The following is a 13,392-nucleotide window of genomic DNA, read 5'->3' as shown; positions in this document are numbered from 1 at the left end:
ATACGAAGAGTTCTAATAGCAACCGTAACTTTTGAAAAATCATATTTTGATTGATTATTCGATAAAAACGCCCTTATAATTTTTTTTATTATTATTTTCATTGCACCAGTATGGATTAACACATTTTCAGACCCAAAAATCGAACAAATTTTAATCTTAAGTGAAGGAGCAGCATAAAACGTTGGTGTATGTGACTTTTGAATCATTATATACTGCGGATATTTTACTATAATCTATGTTTTTAGAAGGCTATGACGCAAATTACATTTAGTATCAGTTATAGAAATACCCTACTTGTTCCGTAAACAACGATTTTTTAGAAACTTACTCGATTTTGAGGCACTTTTTGACACATATTCAGCTAGTTCCATGTGGCATCTGTATAATTTATTTCAGCTAGTAGCCGTACAATTTTCTAATAGAAACATTGAACGCGTTTTTTTCCCGATAGCAACCGTTTAGGTACTACACCGTGTGAAAGTGTTCTAGACTGTACAGCAAAAGAATCGCCAGATGTTTTTTTTAACAAATCCCATCCTCTTTCATTGCATACTTAACTGAAAAATATTAAGAAACTTTGTAAAACATTTAGAATGGCCGCAAAATACGACAAGATTAAAATTTCAGCAAATGCATCTAAAATCTGTAAAAGCCGTAATAACTCTGTCAAAAAGAACAACTTCACATAAGCGGTAAATTGAATCCTATTTCCAGATGTGTTTTCAATGTCTGGTGATGATTATTATACCCCTGCTCCGAAGGAGAGGGGATATACTGTTTTAGCCTTGTGTGTCTGTCCGTAACAAAATTTTGTCACAGTTTTCTCAGCAACTACTCATCGCAGATGCGTGAATTTTTAGCACACTCTTTGTCTAGGCCTGTCATATGGTGGGATTCATTTTTATACAAATCGGATGTCAACTTCCTGTCTATCCGTCCGTCTGTCCGTAACAAATTTTCGTCGCAGTTTTCTCAGCAACTACTCATTGCTGATGCTTGAAATTTTAGCACACACTTTGTCTAGGATTGCTATATGGTGGGATTCACTTTTGTACAAATCTGATGTCAACTTCCTGTTTATCCGTGCGTCTGTCCGTACCAAATTTCTCAGCAACTACTTATTGCAGGTGCTTGAAACTTCAGCACACTCTTTGTCTAAGCATGCCATATGGTGGGTTTCATGAGAGCGTATATTCACATTAGAGCGGGGGTATTACTAGTGAGCATTAGCTCACAGACGTCTGGTATTTTATATGGTGTCAAGAAATGAAACAACATATTTGTCAGGCAAATCAAAGTTAGCGGCAGTATAAGCGTCACGATAAAGGCAATTTTGAACCTCATTTAAGACGATGCTTTATCGTAGCCAGTGCTGTTGACATTCGAATATACCAAAGATATATTTAAATTACAAGAAACAATAAATGAGGAAATATCAAGAGCATAAAAGAAATACTTAGTAATTGTTTTTTCTAATATATTTATCGGAATTCTCGGTAAGGCGATCTTGTCTGAAGACATAGAACATGTGGAAAGAGCAAACTTGAAGCCAGAAGAACAACAAGAGATAAATGAGACAAAACTGACATTATAACCATATCTGTAGAATGAAAAAAAATGGTCTGACAATCAACAACATCTGTGCTAAAAACAGAAAAACACCAAGATCATATTGTTAATTCCAGGAAGTGTTCTCAGGCTAGGAAATAGACAATATGTTGTAAACGCTAGCAATAAGAACAAAAGAGACACGTATACGTAACTAAGTGTTAACAAGGACAATTGAAGACCTTCATCAATGAAATATGCGGAGATAACGAACGAGCTCGAAAGTCCATAAAACATTACAAAATAGGAGCAGAGCAAACACGGACCTCTACAACATCAGAGGTGGGATCAGGTGCCATGGAGAAGTGAGCATCCCCTGCCGACCGGTCACACCAGCTGTGTGCTCCTTGTCATGATCGGGAAATTACGGGAAAATCCGTCGACAATTCAGTGTGTAAATAATGGCCTAACAATTAGTATGAAAAAAAGTCAGTCAGCATTTGACTTAATGATAGATTGTATTTGCTGACAAGGTCATTGTATCGACCATAGAACTTACGAAATGATGACTTTAAACGAGACTGCTGATATTCTTGTTTCATCAACTTGTTTGTCAGTAACTTACTTCGTTTAAGAAATTGTTAATACGTAGAGCATGCTCTGGCGTATCGAATCAACTGAGAGATATAAACTCCGTATGCAGGTGATAAGGGTATACTGCTGCATAGGTAAGGGAAGTTGACGATTGAAAAGTTAAAGTCATCACGTTTATCATAAAGCTTTGTTGTTAGATTATCATTAACGTCTTTTTCTAATAAAATATCCAAATATGAAACAGATGTGTCAGACTCTGAGGTATCTTTTATCTCAAGCTCAGCGGGATATATCGTGTCGACACAAGAATGGAAATAACCATCGTGAATTGACAATACGTCGTCGATATATCGAAATGTCGAGTTGAAGGCCACAGCAAGTGTTTTCTTCTTTTCTCGTAAAAGATTTTGAACAAATTCTGCCTCATATGAATACAAAAATAGGTCTGCAAATAACGGGGCGCAATTGGTACCCATGGAAATTCCAATAGATTGTTGGAAGACCTTGTCTCCAGAAACCAATCTAACCCATTATATACTTTCAATTCTCTTTAAGGACTGAAATGTCAATGGCACATACTCTTATTTCAACAGTGGCATAAGCTGCGACGTGATAAGAAAAAGAGGTAGTCCTAAATATGAAAACTTGGATCGATTTTTTTTGTCCAGTGTACCCCAAATTCACTGCTTTTAAACTCAATTTGTTTGCACGTCAACAGAGGACTAGCCAGAACATTTTTGAACACGCCAGGTGCCCAGGTCCGCAATTCTTCCTGTCAGATAAAATAATGCACTGTGACTTTTTGTGAACCTTCCATACTAAATAGGGCAACATTAGAGCTGCTTCACTGCTAGAAAGGTCTACATTAACAACAATGTCGTCCGAAACTGTCAAATTTGCAGACATTTGAGTGATTTCTATAAGTTTTTTCCTTTATATCATCCCAGATAACATCCTTGCCAAAAAATAATTGTAAATATAACAAAAACTGATCATGTCTGATCTCAGTAGTGCACCTAGAAGACGTCATTAAATTGATATTTTTAAAATAAAAGCTTAAATCCATCTTACGTTGTTTTTTCTATAATTGTTCTTAATTTTAGTATTAATTCCTTGAGTGTAGCATTGGTATATATTAGCGTTGTAAGCTTGATTTTGATTGGAAGAGTATATCGTAGGCTGTCAGTGGATGGCTAGTAAGAGTACACATGTGTTGTTTAATAGTGTCTTAATTGCCAGGATTGCAAGTCAGATTTCTACATGTTTTCTGCAACAGAGAATGCAAGTCATTAATATTCAATAATTATTTCACAGCTCAGAAATAATAAGATTAATATTTATCAAAAAATTGGAAATTACTTTTCAAACCCTTAACCCTCCTTTTCCTAGAAAAAAAAAATAGAAAGCATTACCTATATCTGGTTTAGCAAACATTTGCTGTATAACAGGAATCATATCGGACTGAACATATGCAGATATAGAAAAATAGGATCTAAACGAACATTTGAATGATGTCCGGTACCAGCATTGACGAGTACAGTCGTGAATGTTAGCTGACAGACACTGATGTGGTGGATTGTGAGCATTAAGAGAGTAGTATGGAAAGTCATAGGGGATCCCCAGCGTCAGGGTATATATAATCTGGTACGAGCATGGCTAGGCCAGAGGAATAGATAGCCGGGCGAGGCTGTGTATGTTCGGGGTGAACATGACCAGGCCATGAATATAATCGTGGAATGGCCATGCTTATAATCATGGGATGCCATGCTGCAAACATGGATCGGCCAGGATGTACACGTCTAGGCCAAATTGATTATGAAGCGTGGGGTGTCCATGATGCAAACATGGGAAGGCCAGGGTCGAAATCATGGGTGGCCAGGGTTATATCTATAGATTATATAAACCCTAACCCTGGTCCCCCATAAATACTAGAGAGAAAAGATGACCTATAACTTACAATATTCTAAGCCAGTTACACTATGTCATGAAACAAGGGATGTTTGGCAAATTTGTGGACAATATGCTAATGTCTGGAAGCTCATTAACATTTTTTGCATTCGTACTATGTGTTGAATTCACCATTCAGAATGGCTACCAGGACAACATGTTATCTTTAATAGGCATTATGGTGGACGACACAATGAATCTCTTCACCTTGGTGTTAAAAAGCTCAAAAACGGACCCTTTCCGTCAAAGAAATAAGTATTAGGATCTTCAAATCTGGTAACGATGAATGTCTCGTCAAATCAATGGTTTCGCAAAACCTGGAATAACAGAAGTGTTTCTCTCGCACTTTTCATTGAAGAAAATAGAAAAAAAAATTAACTAGAAACTTCATCATAGTAAATCTTAACAATTGCTTAACTCGTTGGTATACAAAGATGAAAAGTACAACGGACATTCCTTTAGAATTGGTGCAGCAACATCTGCGGCATCCGGTAATGTGGAGGAACACATGATTAAAACGTTGGGAAGACGGTGTTCTGACTGCCACAACCACATTTCTACAGATGATGACACATTGTCCAGCGCGCAACAAGCGAAGTGCAACAAGTGATTTATAGGGATTATGATTGATTGATTGTATGTTGTTTTACGCCCCGTTCGAGAATTTTTCACTCATATAGATACGTCAACATATACCGGTGAAGGGCTTCTATTTTAGACCTTTACTCCTCACTTAGGGCCATTGAGCAGTGAGGTGCCAACACCTACCATGACACGGGACCTCGGGTTTTAAGGTCTCATCCGAAGGACCCGCAACTCTCACTTCAAAGTGCCGAGCGCTTGGCGAAGGAACAATTGCTACATATTTTAATCGACTTAGGTCAGTGATTCGAACACACAACCTTCCGATCCCGGAACGAGCGTTCTACCAACTGAGCTACAGTGACGGTTTATACGGAATTAGTTATATTAAACTGGGTAACAAATTAATTGGTCACTTTCACACATACAATGGGGTTAGACAAGGCGATAACTTGAGTTCAAACTTATTCAAGATTTACCTTAATGATCTACCTAATTATCTATCAAATTCTGAAAGTTTTGTAAAATTAAACAATGATTCATCTACATCTATTCATTGTCTCATGTATGCTGATGACATGGTGCTTCTCTCCCCCACTGCTGAAGGTCTACAAGAAAAACTCAATATACTAAATACATACTGCAAGGACTGGTGTCTCAAAGTTAATACACAGAAAACAAAAATTATAGTCTTCAATTCATCTGGCAAGCACATCAAAACCCCCTTCCATCTGAATAACAACAATATCGAATGTGTTAAACAGTACAAGTATTTGTGTCTGACAGTTAATGCATCTGGAACACTAACTAGCGCTAAAAATGATTGTTGTAATAAAGCAAAAAAAGCCTATTTCAAACTTCAAAAAGACTTCTCACATTTAATCCATCAGTTAAAACTGCTTTAAATGTGTTTGACCACACTATTAAACCCATTATTCTGTACGGTTCAGAGTTATGGTTTTTTTTTGACCCATCAACTTCCAAATTTAAGAGAAATCCAAATATAACATTAGATAAAATATACCAAAGTTTAGAAGGCGAAAGTTTGCATCTTAAATTTTATAAACATTTATTAGTGGTTCATAGTAAAAGCAGCAACTTTGCTGTAAGATCTGAGCTAAGATGATTGAATGTACACTTTGATGTCATCAAAAATATGTTGTTATATTGGCATAGATTAGAGAATCTAGATGGGGAATTTCCCTTACTTAGTGAGGCTTATAAATGTTCCAAAACACTACACCAAAATGGAGTTACTTCATGGTATTCTTGTATTAACTTCTTACTTAACCATATTGATATTAAACTTAGTGATGTTTTAGGTATGTCACTCCCACGGTTTAAAATAAACTTGAAAAGAATATTACTTAACTTCTATAAAATTACATGGGAAAAAGACAGGAATTTGCATAAAGATGGAAATTATCTACCTTCATATGCCTAAAGACTAAATTTTGTTTTGAACCCTATCTAGATATTTTAACAAACAATCAACATAGATCAGTCATAACTAGGTTACGAATATCAGCTCACAGGCTTAAAATTGAAATTGGACGATATCAAAAAATACCTAAAGATGAACGATTTTGTTCCCTTTGTGATCACAAGGAGATTCAGGATGAAATTCATTTTCTCCTTGTATGTCCTCATTTTAGTGTACAAAGACTTGAACTCATAAATATTTGTAATAATAAATGTAAAAATTTTCAGTCCCTATCATATGATAATCAATTTCTTTGGCTCATGACTAATGAAGACCCTGAGATCCTAAGATCTCTTGCTAGATTCCTTGATAATCTACCTTAACTGAAAAATTTAAATATATTTGGGGATGTATATACATGTAGGAATGGCTATATATCATCTCTTCTGTTCTTTGATATGCATATATGTATCTTTCCAGCTACTTGACTATATATTATTATTATATTACAATATGTATACTCGTATATATCTCTTGTAGATGCATTTATCAATGATTATACAATTAAGCACTGCTCATTATAATTAAGATCATGTTTGTTCTATCATTTGGATCTTCCTCCTTCTTTGTTTCATGTTTGTAAATCTTTTTTGCTCCTCCGGGGGCCCAAATTGGACTAATAAATCTTGTATCTTGTATAAATAAGTGAAATCCATGTTGGTTAAAAGGGAGGAAAACAACGGATTTGATACGTCATATGCAGTGATTATGATTAATCAAATGTATGTAATTTCAAGTTATTCGCCGAAATATGGCTGAGATATTGCCGACTCTGTGTTAAACAGTAATCAATCAATCACTTCTCATTTATGTAATCCGCTAAAGGCCCTTTCACAATTGGCGCACGATCATAAGCAACAAAATATTCGTGCGACAGAAAATTTTTGATTTGGATCGTAAACTGTTGCCAAAATAATCGCATATGAAAAAGTATTCGTACGAAATTTGCGCGATCTAAAGCGACCGTTGTGCATTAAATCTTACGATATATCTTGCGTCTATATGCGACTGTTGTACAATGAAAGCGAGTATTGAAAGATAATGCGATCGGATCGCGCGAGTGATCAGGTAATTGGACGATTGAACGTGCGCCAATGCGATTGGACGTTCGGCGCTCGCGCGCTCATGCGTTCCATGGTACGAATGCTCGTGCGAGTCAGAGGGGGTATATGAACCGGTCGTTTCCGAAGCCCTTCAGTTGATATAGTTGAATGTGAGAGAAGATGCTCATACAATTTATATATACTAGTGCCAAAGCATGACAAATTGAGGCTGATAAATTATGCAATGATAGTAAAACGTTGCAAGATTACACGAGAGACGTTGAGCAACAGTCTCATATTCGCAAAACACACGCATAGACAGCTGCGATTCATCTTATGACCTTTAAAAATCGTGCATCACTCTTGCGAGAACATAAAACGTTGTAAGACGTTCGTACTAATGTTCGTGCGCTGCATTGCGATAATTTGAATCGCATTCGGTCGCGTCTGAATAGTGAGCATGTCGACTATTTTGAGGAGACTTGATGCGACCACTAAAACGCATGCAACTAATGCGAGACATCGTGCAACGTATGCGAGAGCTCGTGCGAAGCTAAAACATTCCGATCGCAAAGTATTGTAAAGTGCTCGTGCGCCAATTGTGAAAGGGCCTTAAGTAATAGTGCACTGTTGTAAATAGAACTGGAATTGGAATTATGACCTCCTGTTAAAACCTATATTACCTAGGCATTATTGTTTATATTTAACAATAAACATGATCAACTAAGAACTTTTATGTAGGATATTAAAATGTTATTTTCGAAATCATAAACCAATGTGTAATAGAGTTCTTTTATTTTAAAAGTAGATATGGTATTTTGTTTGCAGTTATTATGGGATGTTTCACAGACATCCTAACTTTTCAATCCGAAATATATTCAATTCAAGAACTTTTCACCAGAGAAAATTTATGATAAATAAAAGATTTTCATTGGAATATCATTGTTAAAAACCATAAACCAATGTTTAATGCAGGAATTCCATGCATTAAGTTTTCAACTAGACAATATTTGTTTGCTACTTTATTATACAGTAATATGGAAATTTTGAAAGCTTTCTCTCTCTCTCTCTCTCTCTCTCTCTCTCTCTCTCTCTCTCTCTCTCTCTGTGTGTGTCTGTGTGTTTTGCTTCCTAGTAATTTTTTTTGTATTTTAGAGGATGTTTATCAAATTAAGAATTATGGTGGTACACTTTCTTTTAGGAACTCTCAGCTATCTCAAACACATAGATTATCTTGTTTGTGCTACCTTCGTTTTGAGCATTTCACACGTGTATTTATGTCATGTATTATTCAACCCCAAAGAAATGGCATTTTTCAGCATACATGGTACATATGATTTCCACAAGGTCATCGGCCACAAACACATACACAAGGCCATCGACCTTCTTCAGTTACAAGGCCATTGACCGATTATACAAGTCCATCGGCCAATCATTCAAGGCCATCGACCAACCATACAAAGCCATCGGCAAAACATATAAGGCCATCGGTCACAAGCATGCCCAAGGCTATCGGCCACTTACATGTATACGTTAAAACATTTCATCTTTTGCAAGTGTTCACTGTGTATGCATTGTATGTATATAACAATGATGGTGTGTAAAGCTGAGTAGTTCTCAAAAGGGAAATAAACAATTTAAATTATATCAGATTTTGGTTTTATATAAATTGGTTTTGTTGATTTCGATAAAGTGTTACCATTGTTACTAAAAACTAGAAATTTCGTTAAAATACTTTCAAAGCGTTACGCCTTCTTCAGTTTTGGTCTGATTTTCACATAACTTGGCATGCAAGTAGAGCACATTAAAATACAAATTTTCTTTATCTTTTTTAAAAATTATTTTGATGAACTCTGTTGCAATTGGTTACTAAAAATAGAAAGTTTTTTATTTTTTTTTTCGAAAGGCTACTCCTTCTACGCAGTTTTAGTCTGATTGCAAAAGATAACCTGCTACAAAAAGACACTTAACCAAGGATCATTATTCTTTTAATGCTGTTGCCAAGTTTCAAGTTCAAAGGCCTCTTTTCTCTCCCTTTGTTAATTGCACAAACCAGCAGAGCTTCAGTCTTGTCAGAAACGCCTTGTTTATTCTTCGCAGATTTATGCCTGAACTTTTATGCTAGTAGCAAATACCTTTTGATTTATTTAAATCTGAATGATGCTAAAGAGCAGGCGACATATGTGTTCCTTGAAACGCTTTAGTTTTATATATAATAAACACAAATTGACTCAAAGCATTTATTTGCAAATTACAACATAAATAGAGGGACATTCATTACACATCAAAAATTAAGGTTCCATAACCAGTTAGAGTTCATAAACTGTTATATCAGAGTCTTGTACCTTTCTTATTGAAATTTTCAATAGACATATATCCTTTTTCTCCCATTATACAATGAAGGATTTTATGCGTTTCGGCGAAAAAAAAAACCCTTGCGCTGAAGACGTCCGTATCCTTGATTATATACCTCAATGATACGTCGAAATGAAATATTCAAGAGAAACGTTCAAAGAATAAATAAACTGTATATGTAGATATCTGTACTTGCATCGTATGCAATTATAGACACGAACTTAGAGAGTAGAACATAAAAAGCTGTCAATAAATTCATACCGTTAACACGAAAGGAGAACTGCGTGGTTGTGAAAGCAAAGTTTATAATTGGAAAAAAGTTAACACATGGTAGCAACCACATGTTTATACCGATTTCTCTCTTTACCGTTAGCATAATTTAAACCATAAACAAAATCCCGCTTTTAACCCTAATTTTCTCTAAATACAAAGCATATTTTGCAATTTAAATAAGCAGCCTGATTTATACTAGTAAATTATACATCCAACACTAGAAAAACACACTTTCTCTTTTGAACTGTCAAACGTTAGCAAGTCGTTGAAAAGTATATGTGTATGTACATGTAATAAAACAGAGAGTGATACAAGACATTGAAAATTATACACAATATAATGTTTTTATATGTATAAAAAAAAGTGCATTATACTCAAAAAAGCGTCTGCAAACATTAAATATTTTGTTAAAGCTTGGAAAACAAAATTCCCTACAATATAATTTATATTTTTCGATTTTACTTGAGGCAACTTGTTTTGAAGTTTTTAAAATAATCTTAGCTACACATGAATCAAATTTTGTAGATTCCAATTTTCCAGTCTTAATCATTATAATTCAATTTTTTAAAGAATTTGACACAATGAAAAAATTTGAAATGTATTTTTAGCCTTATGGTTAACAATATGTGTAAAATAATAAATTCATTCAAACACAGTAAAATTATTATAAATTGTTCATAAATAGTTCTGAAAATATAATTGTGAATATGATGTTTCTGTGACGTTACCCTTTTGACAACAGAATTGTAGAAAAAAATCATAAACAGATGATATAGAAATATTATCAGATTATTAACACTACGACGTTTATCCAATAGAAAATCAATTCGATAATTAATGATTTCAAGCACATGTAACAGGCCTAGGGTCCTTATTTCAACAAAGTCGAGGTGTAATTTCCGAATATACGTGATCTTGTTTAAAAACAAACAATTAGAATATGACAATGGACAATAAGACATCAGCACAACAACAAATAACTTGCATCAACCTTTGATTCTCTCGATTTTGTATAATAATCGTAAAACGACACCAATAAAAGCAAATTTCTCGAGCCAGAAAAACTCTTCTTTCAATTCTTTCGTGAAAATTCAAAGAAAATCAACTTTTAAAACTTTTAAACTATTAAAATCTGTTAAAATTCGCAAGGAATGTAGAAGAGTGTCAAATATTGAACTAACTACAACAGAATTAATGAGCCAAAAAAATTCTAAACAAAATAATTGAATTTACTTTTCTAAATATTGTTGAATAAATAATTTTTGTAAATGAATGATTACACCTGTATAGGATTTCAAAGCTTACTTTTCATTTGAATTAGTTACCATGCCCGAAGATGTTCTAGACTGGTCAGAAATAAAACTGCCACATGCTTTCTTGTACAAATCCCATACTCTTTTGTTGCATACGTAACTGAGAAATATAAAGAAACCTTGCAAACCATTGAGAATGGCCAAAAAATACGACAAGATGGAAACTTCAACAAATGTGTCTACAATCTGTAAAAGCCAAGATAGTCCAGTCAAAGAGAACAACTTCACATAAACAGTAAATTGAATCCTATTTCCGGATGTGTTTTCAATGTCTGGTGACGAGTATATTTTATAAGCCGTCAAAATATAAAACATAATATTTGTCAGGCAGATCAAAGTTAGGGGCAGTATAAGCGTCACTATGAAGGAAATTTTGTGCGTCATTAAAGATGACGCTTTATCGTAGCCAGTGCTGTCGCCATTCGAATGTATCAAAGATATAATTAAATTACAAGAAACAATAAATGAGGAACTACCAAAAGCATACGAGAAATACTTAGTAATTGTTTTTCTAATGTATCTATCTGAATTTTCGGTACGGCGATCTTGTCTGAAGACACGGAACATGTGAAAAGAGCAAACCTGAAGCCAGAAGAACAGCAAGAGCCAAGATAAATGGGATAAAACTGACATTATAACCATACCTGTAGAATGAAAAAATGGTCTGACAATCAACAACACCTGTGCTAAAAACAGGAAAAACACCAAGATCATATTGTTAATTCCAGGAAGTGTTCTCAGGCTAGGGAATAGACAATATGTTGTAAACGCTAGCAATAGGAACAAAAGAGACACGCACACGCAACTAAGTGTTAGCAAGGACAATGGAAGACCTTCGTCTATCAATCCCATTACTTTCAATGTCTCTTTATAGATTGAAATGTCAGAGGCACATACCCTTAACTCAACAGTGGCATCAGCTTCGAAGTGATTAGAAGATAGAGACAGTCCTAAATATGCAAACTTGGTTCGAATTTTTGTCCAGGGTACCCCAAATTCACAGCCTTTCAACACAATTTGTTTGCACGTCAAAAGAGGGCTAACTAGAACATTTTTGAACACGCCATCGCCGCATTTCTTCCTGTCAGATAAAATAATGCACTGTGACTGTTTGTGAACCCTCCACACTAAATAGGGCAACATTAGAGCTGCTTCATTTATAGAAAATTCTACGTTAACAACAATGCCGTGCGAAAGAGTCCAATTAACAGACATCTGGGTGAATTCTATAAGTTTTTTCTCTAAATCATCTCGGATAACATTATTTTTAAAAAATAATTGTAAATATAACAAAAATTGACCACGTGTTATGTTCTCGATAGTACACCTAGATGACGTCATTAAAATGAAATTTTCAAAATAAAGGTTTGAAGTTATTTTTTGAGTAACTGATGTTTCTATGATTGTTTTTAATTTAAGCATTAATTCTTTGAGTGAAACATTGTTAAACATAAAAGTTGTTAGCTTGATTTTGATTGGAAGAGTGTATCGCAAGTTGTCAGTGGATGCTAGTAAGGATACGCACGTGTCGTTCAACGGTGTCTTGCCAGGAAAACAAGTCAGATTTCTACATGTTTTCTGCAACAGAGAAAGCAAGTTAATAATTTTCAATAATGATTTTACAGAATACAAATAAGAATATTAATCATTGTCAAAAAGTTGGAAATGTACCCCCCTCCCCTATGAAAAATAGGGGCAAAAATGAGAACATTACCTGGCTACTATCATACATCTGGTTTGGCAAACATTTGCTGTATAAGTCTGCATCAGAAATCATATCAGACTGGTCATATGCAGATATCGAGAAATAGGATCTAAACGACCATTTGTATGGTGGAACTGTGGTTGTCAAGGGAGTAGTGGTAGGACTGATCTCTCTGGAAACAACATCACCACAGTCAGAGACATTAACGTCATTACACATTTTGCAAAAAATGTTTTTGTATCCAGAACAAACATGGATATTAGGAAACTGCAGACAAGCCTTGGTTAGATTAGAATTTTCATGTAGCGCGCAGGATTGATTTGTCTGAGGAAGGTGTATTTCAATAGGATTACAAATCAGACAGAATCTGTTTTTATAAACAATTGATCTAAACTTAACTGGTGGAAATGTTAAGACGTCTGTGTTTTCACATGCCTTCAATACATCTTCATTATATGTGTACCACATACCAGACACGTTACATGATGATATTTTTGCAATGCATACGCCGCTACACTTTTCTGCGTCGTTAGGTGGTTGGAAACCCAT

General features: G+C 34.9%; 1 protein-coding gene across 1 annotated transcript; it reads right to left on the bottom strand.

Moving 5' to 3' along the window:
* Positions 1-11,126: 11,126 nt before the first annotated feature.
* LOC133205078 (uncharacterized) lies at positions 11,127-13,062 on the bottom strand. Its single transcript, XM_061340818.1, has 4 exons — positions 12,853-13,062; positions 12,589-12,716; positions 11,972-12,219; positions 11,127-11,782 (listed from the first exon to the last, which is right to left on the bottom strand). The coding sequence occupies exons 1-4, from the start codon at positions 13,060-13,062 to the stop codon at positions 11,127-11,129; spliced, it is 1,242 nt and encodes a 413-aa protein (XP_061196802.1).
* Positions 13,063-13,392: the final 330 nt, after the last annotated feature.

This window comes from Saccostrea echinata, unplaced genomic scaffold (genome assembly GCF_033153115.1).
Source record: "Saccostrea echinata isolate AGI-Se365-2 ecotype Australia unplaced genomic scaffold, CSIRO_AGI_Sech_v1 ptg000054l, whole genome shotgun sequence".
Taxonomy (NCBI): domain Eukaryota; kingdom Metazoa; phylum Mollusca; class Bivalvia; order Ostreida; family Ostreidae; genus Saccostrea; species Saccostrea echinata.
This window is presented reverse-complemented; position numbering and strand designations above follow the sequence as displayed.

What these genes read in the sequence shown, in the direction of transcription:
- LOC133205078 (XM_061340818.1), bottom strand. Translation starts at nt 13,062, where the DNA reads ATGTGTAATGACGTTAATGTCTCTGACTGTGGTGATGTTGTTTCCAGA. An exon ending in AGATGTATGATAGTAGCCAG is followed by an intron (nt 12,717 to 12,852) that starts GTAATGTTCTCA and finishes TCTCTGTTGCAG; the next exon opens with AAAACATGTAGAAATCTGAC. An exon ending in ATCAAGCTAACAACTTTTAT is followed by an intron (nt 12,220 to 12,588) that starts GTTTAACAATGT and finishes TTTATCTGACAG; the next exon opens with GAAGAAATGCGGCGATGGCG.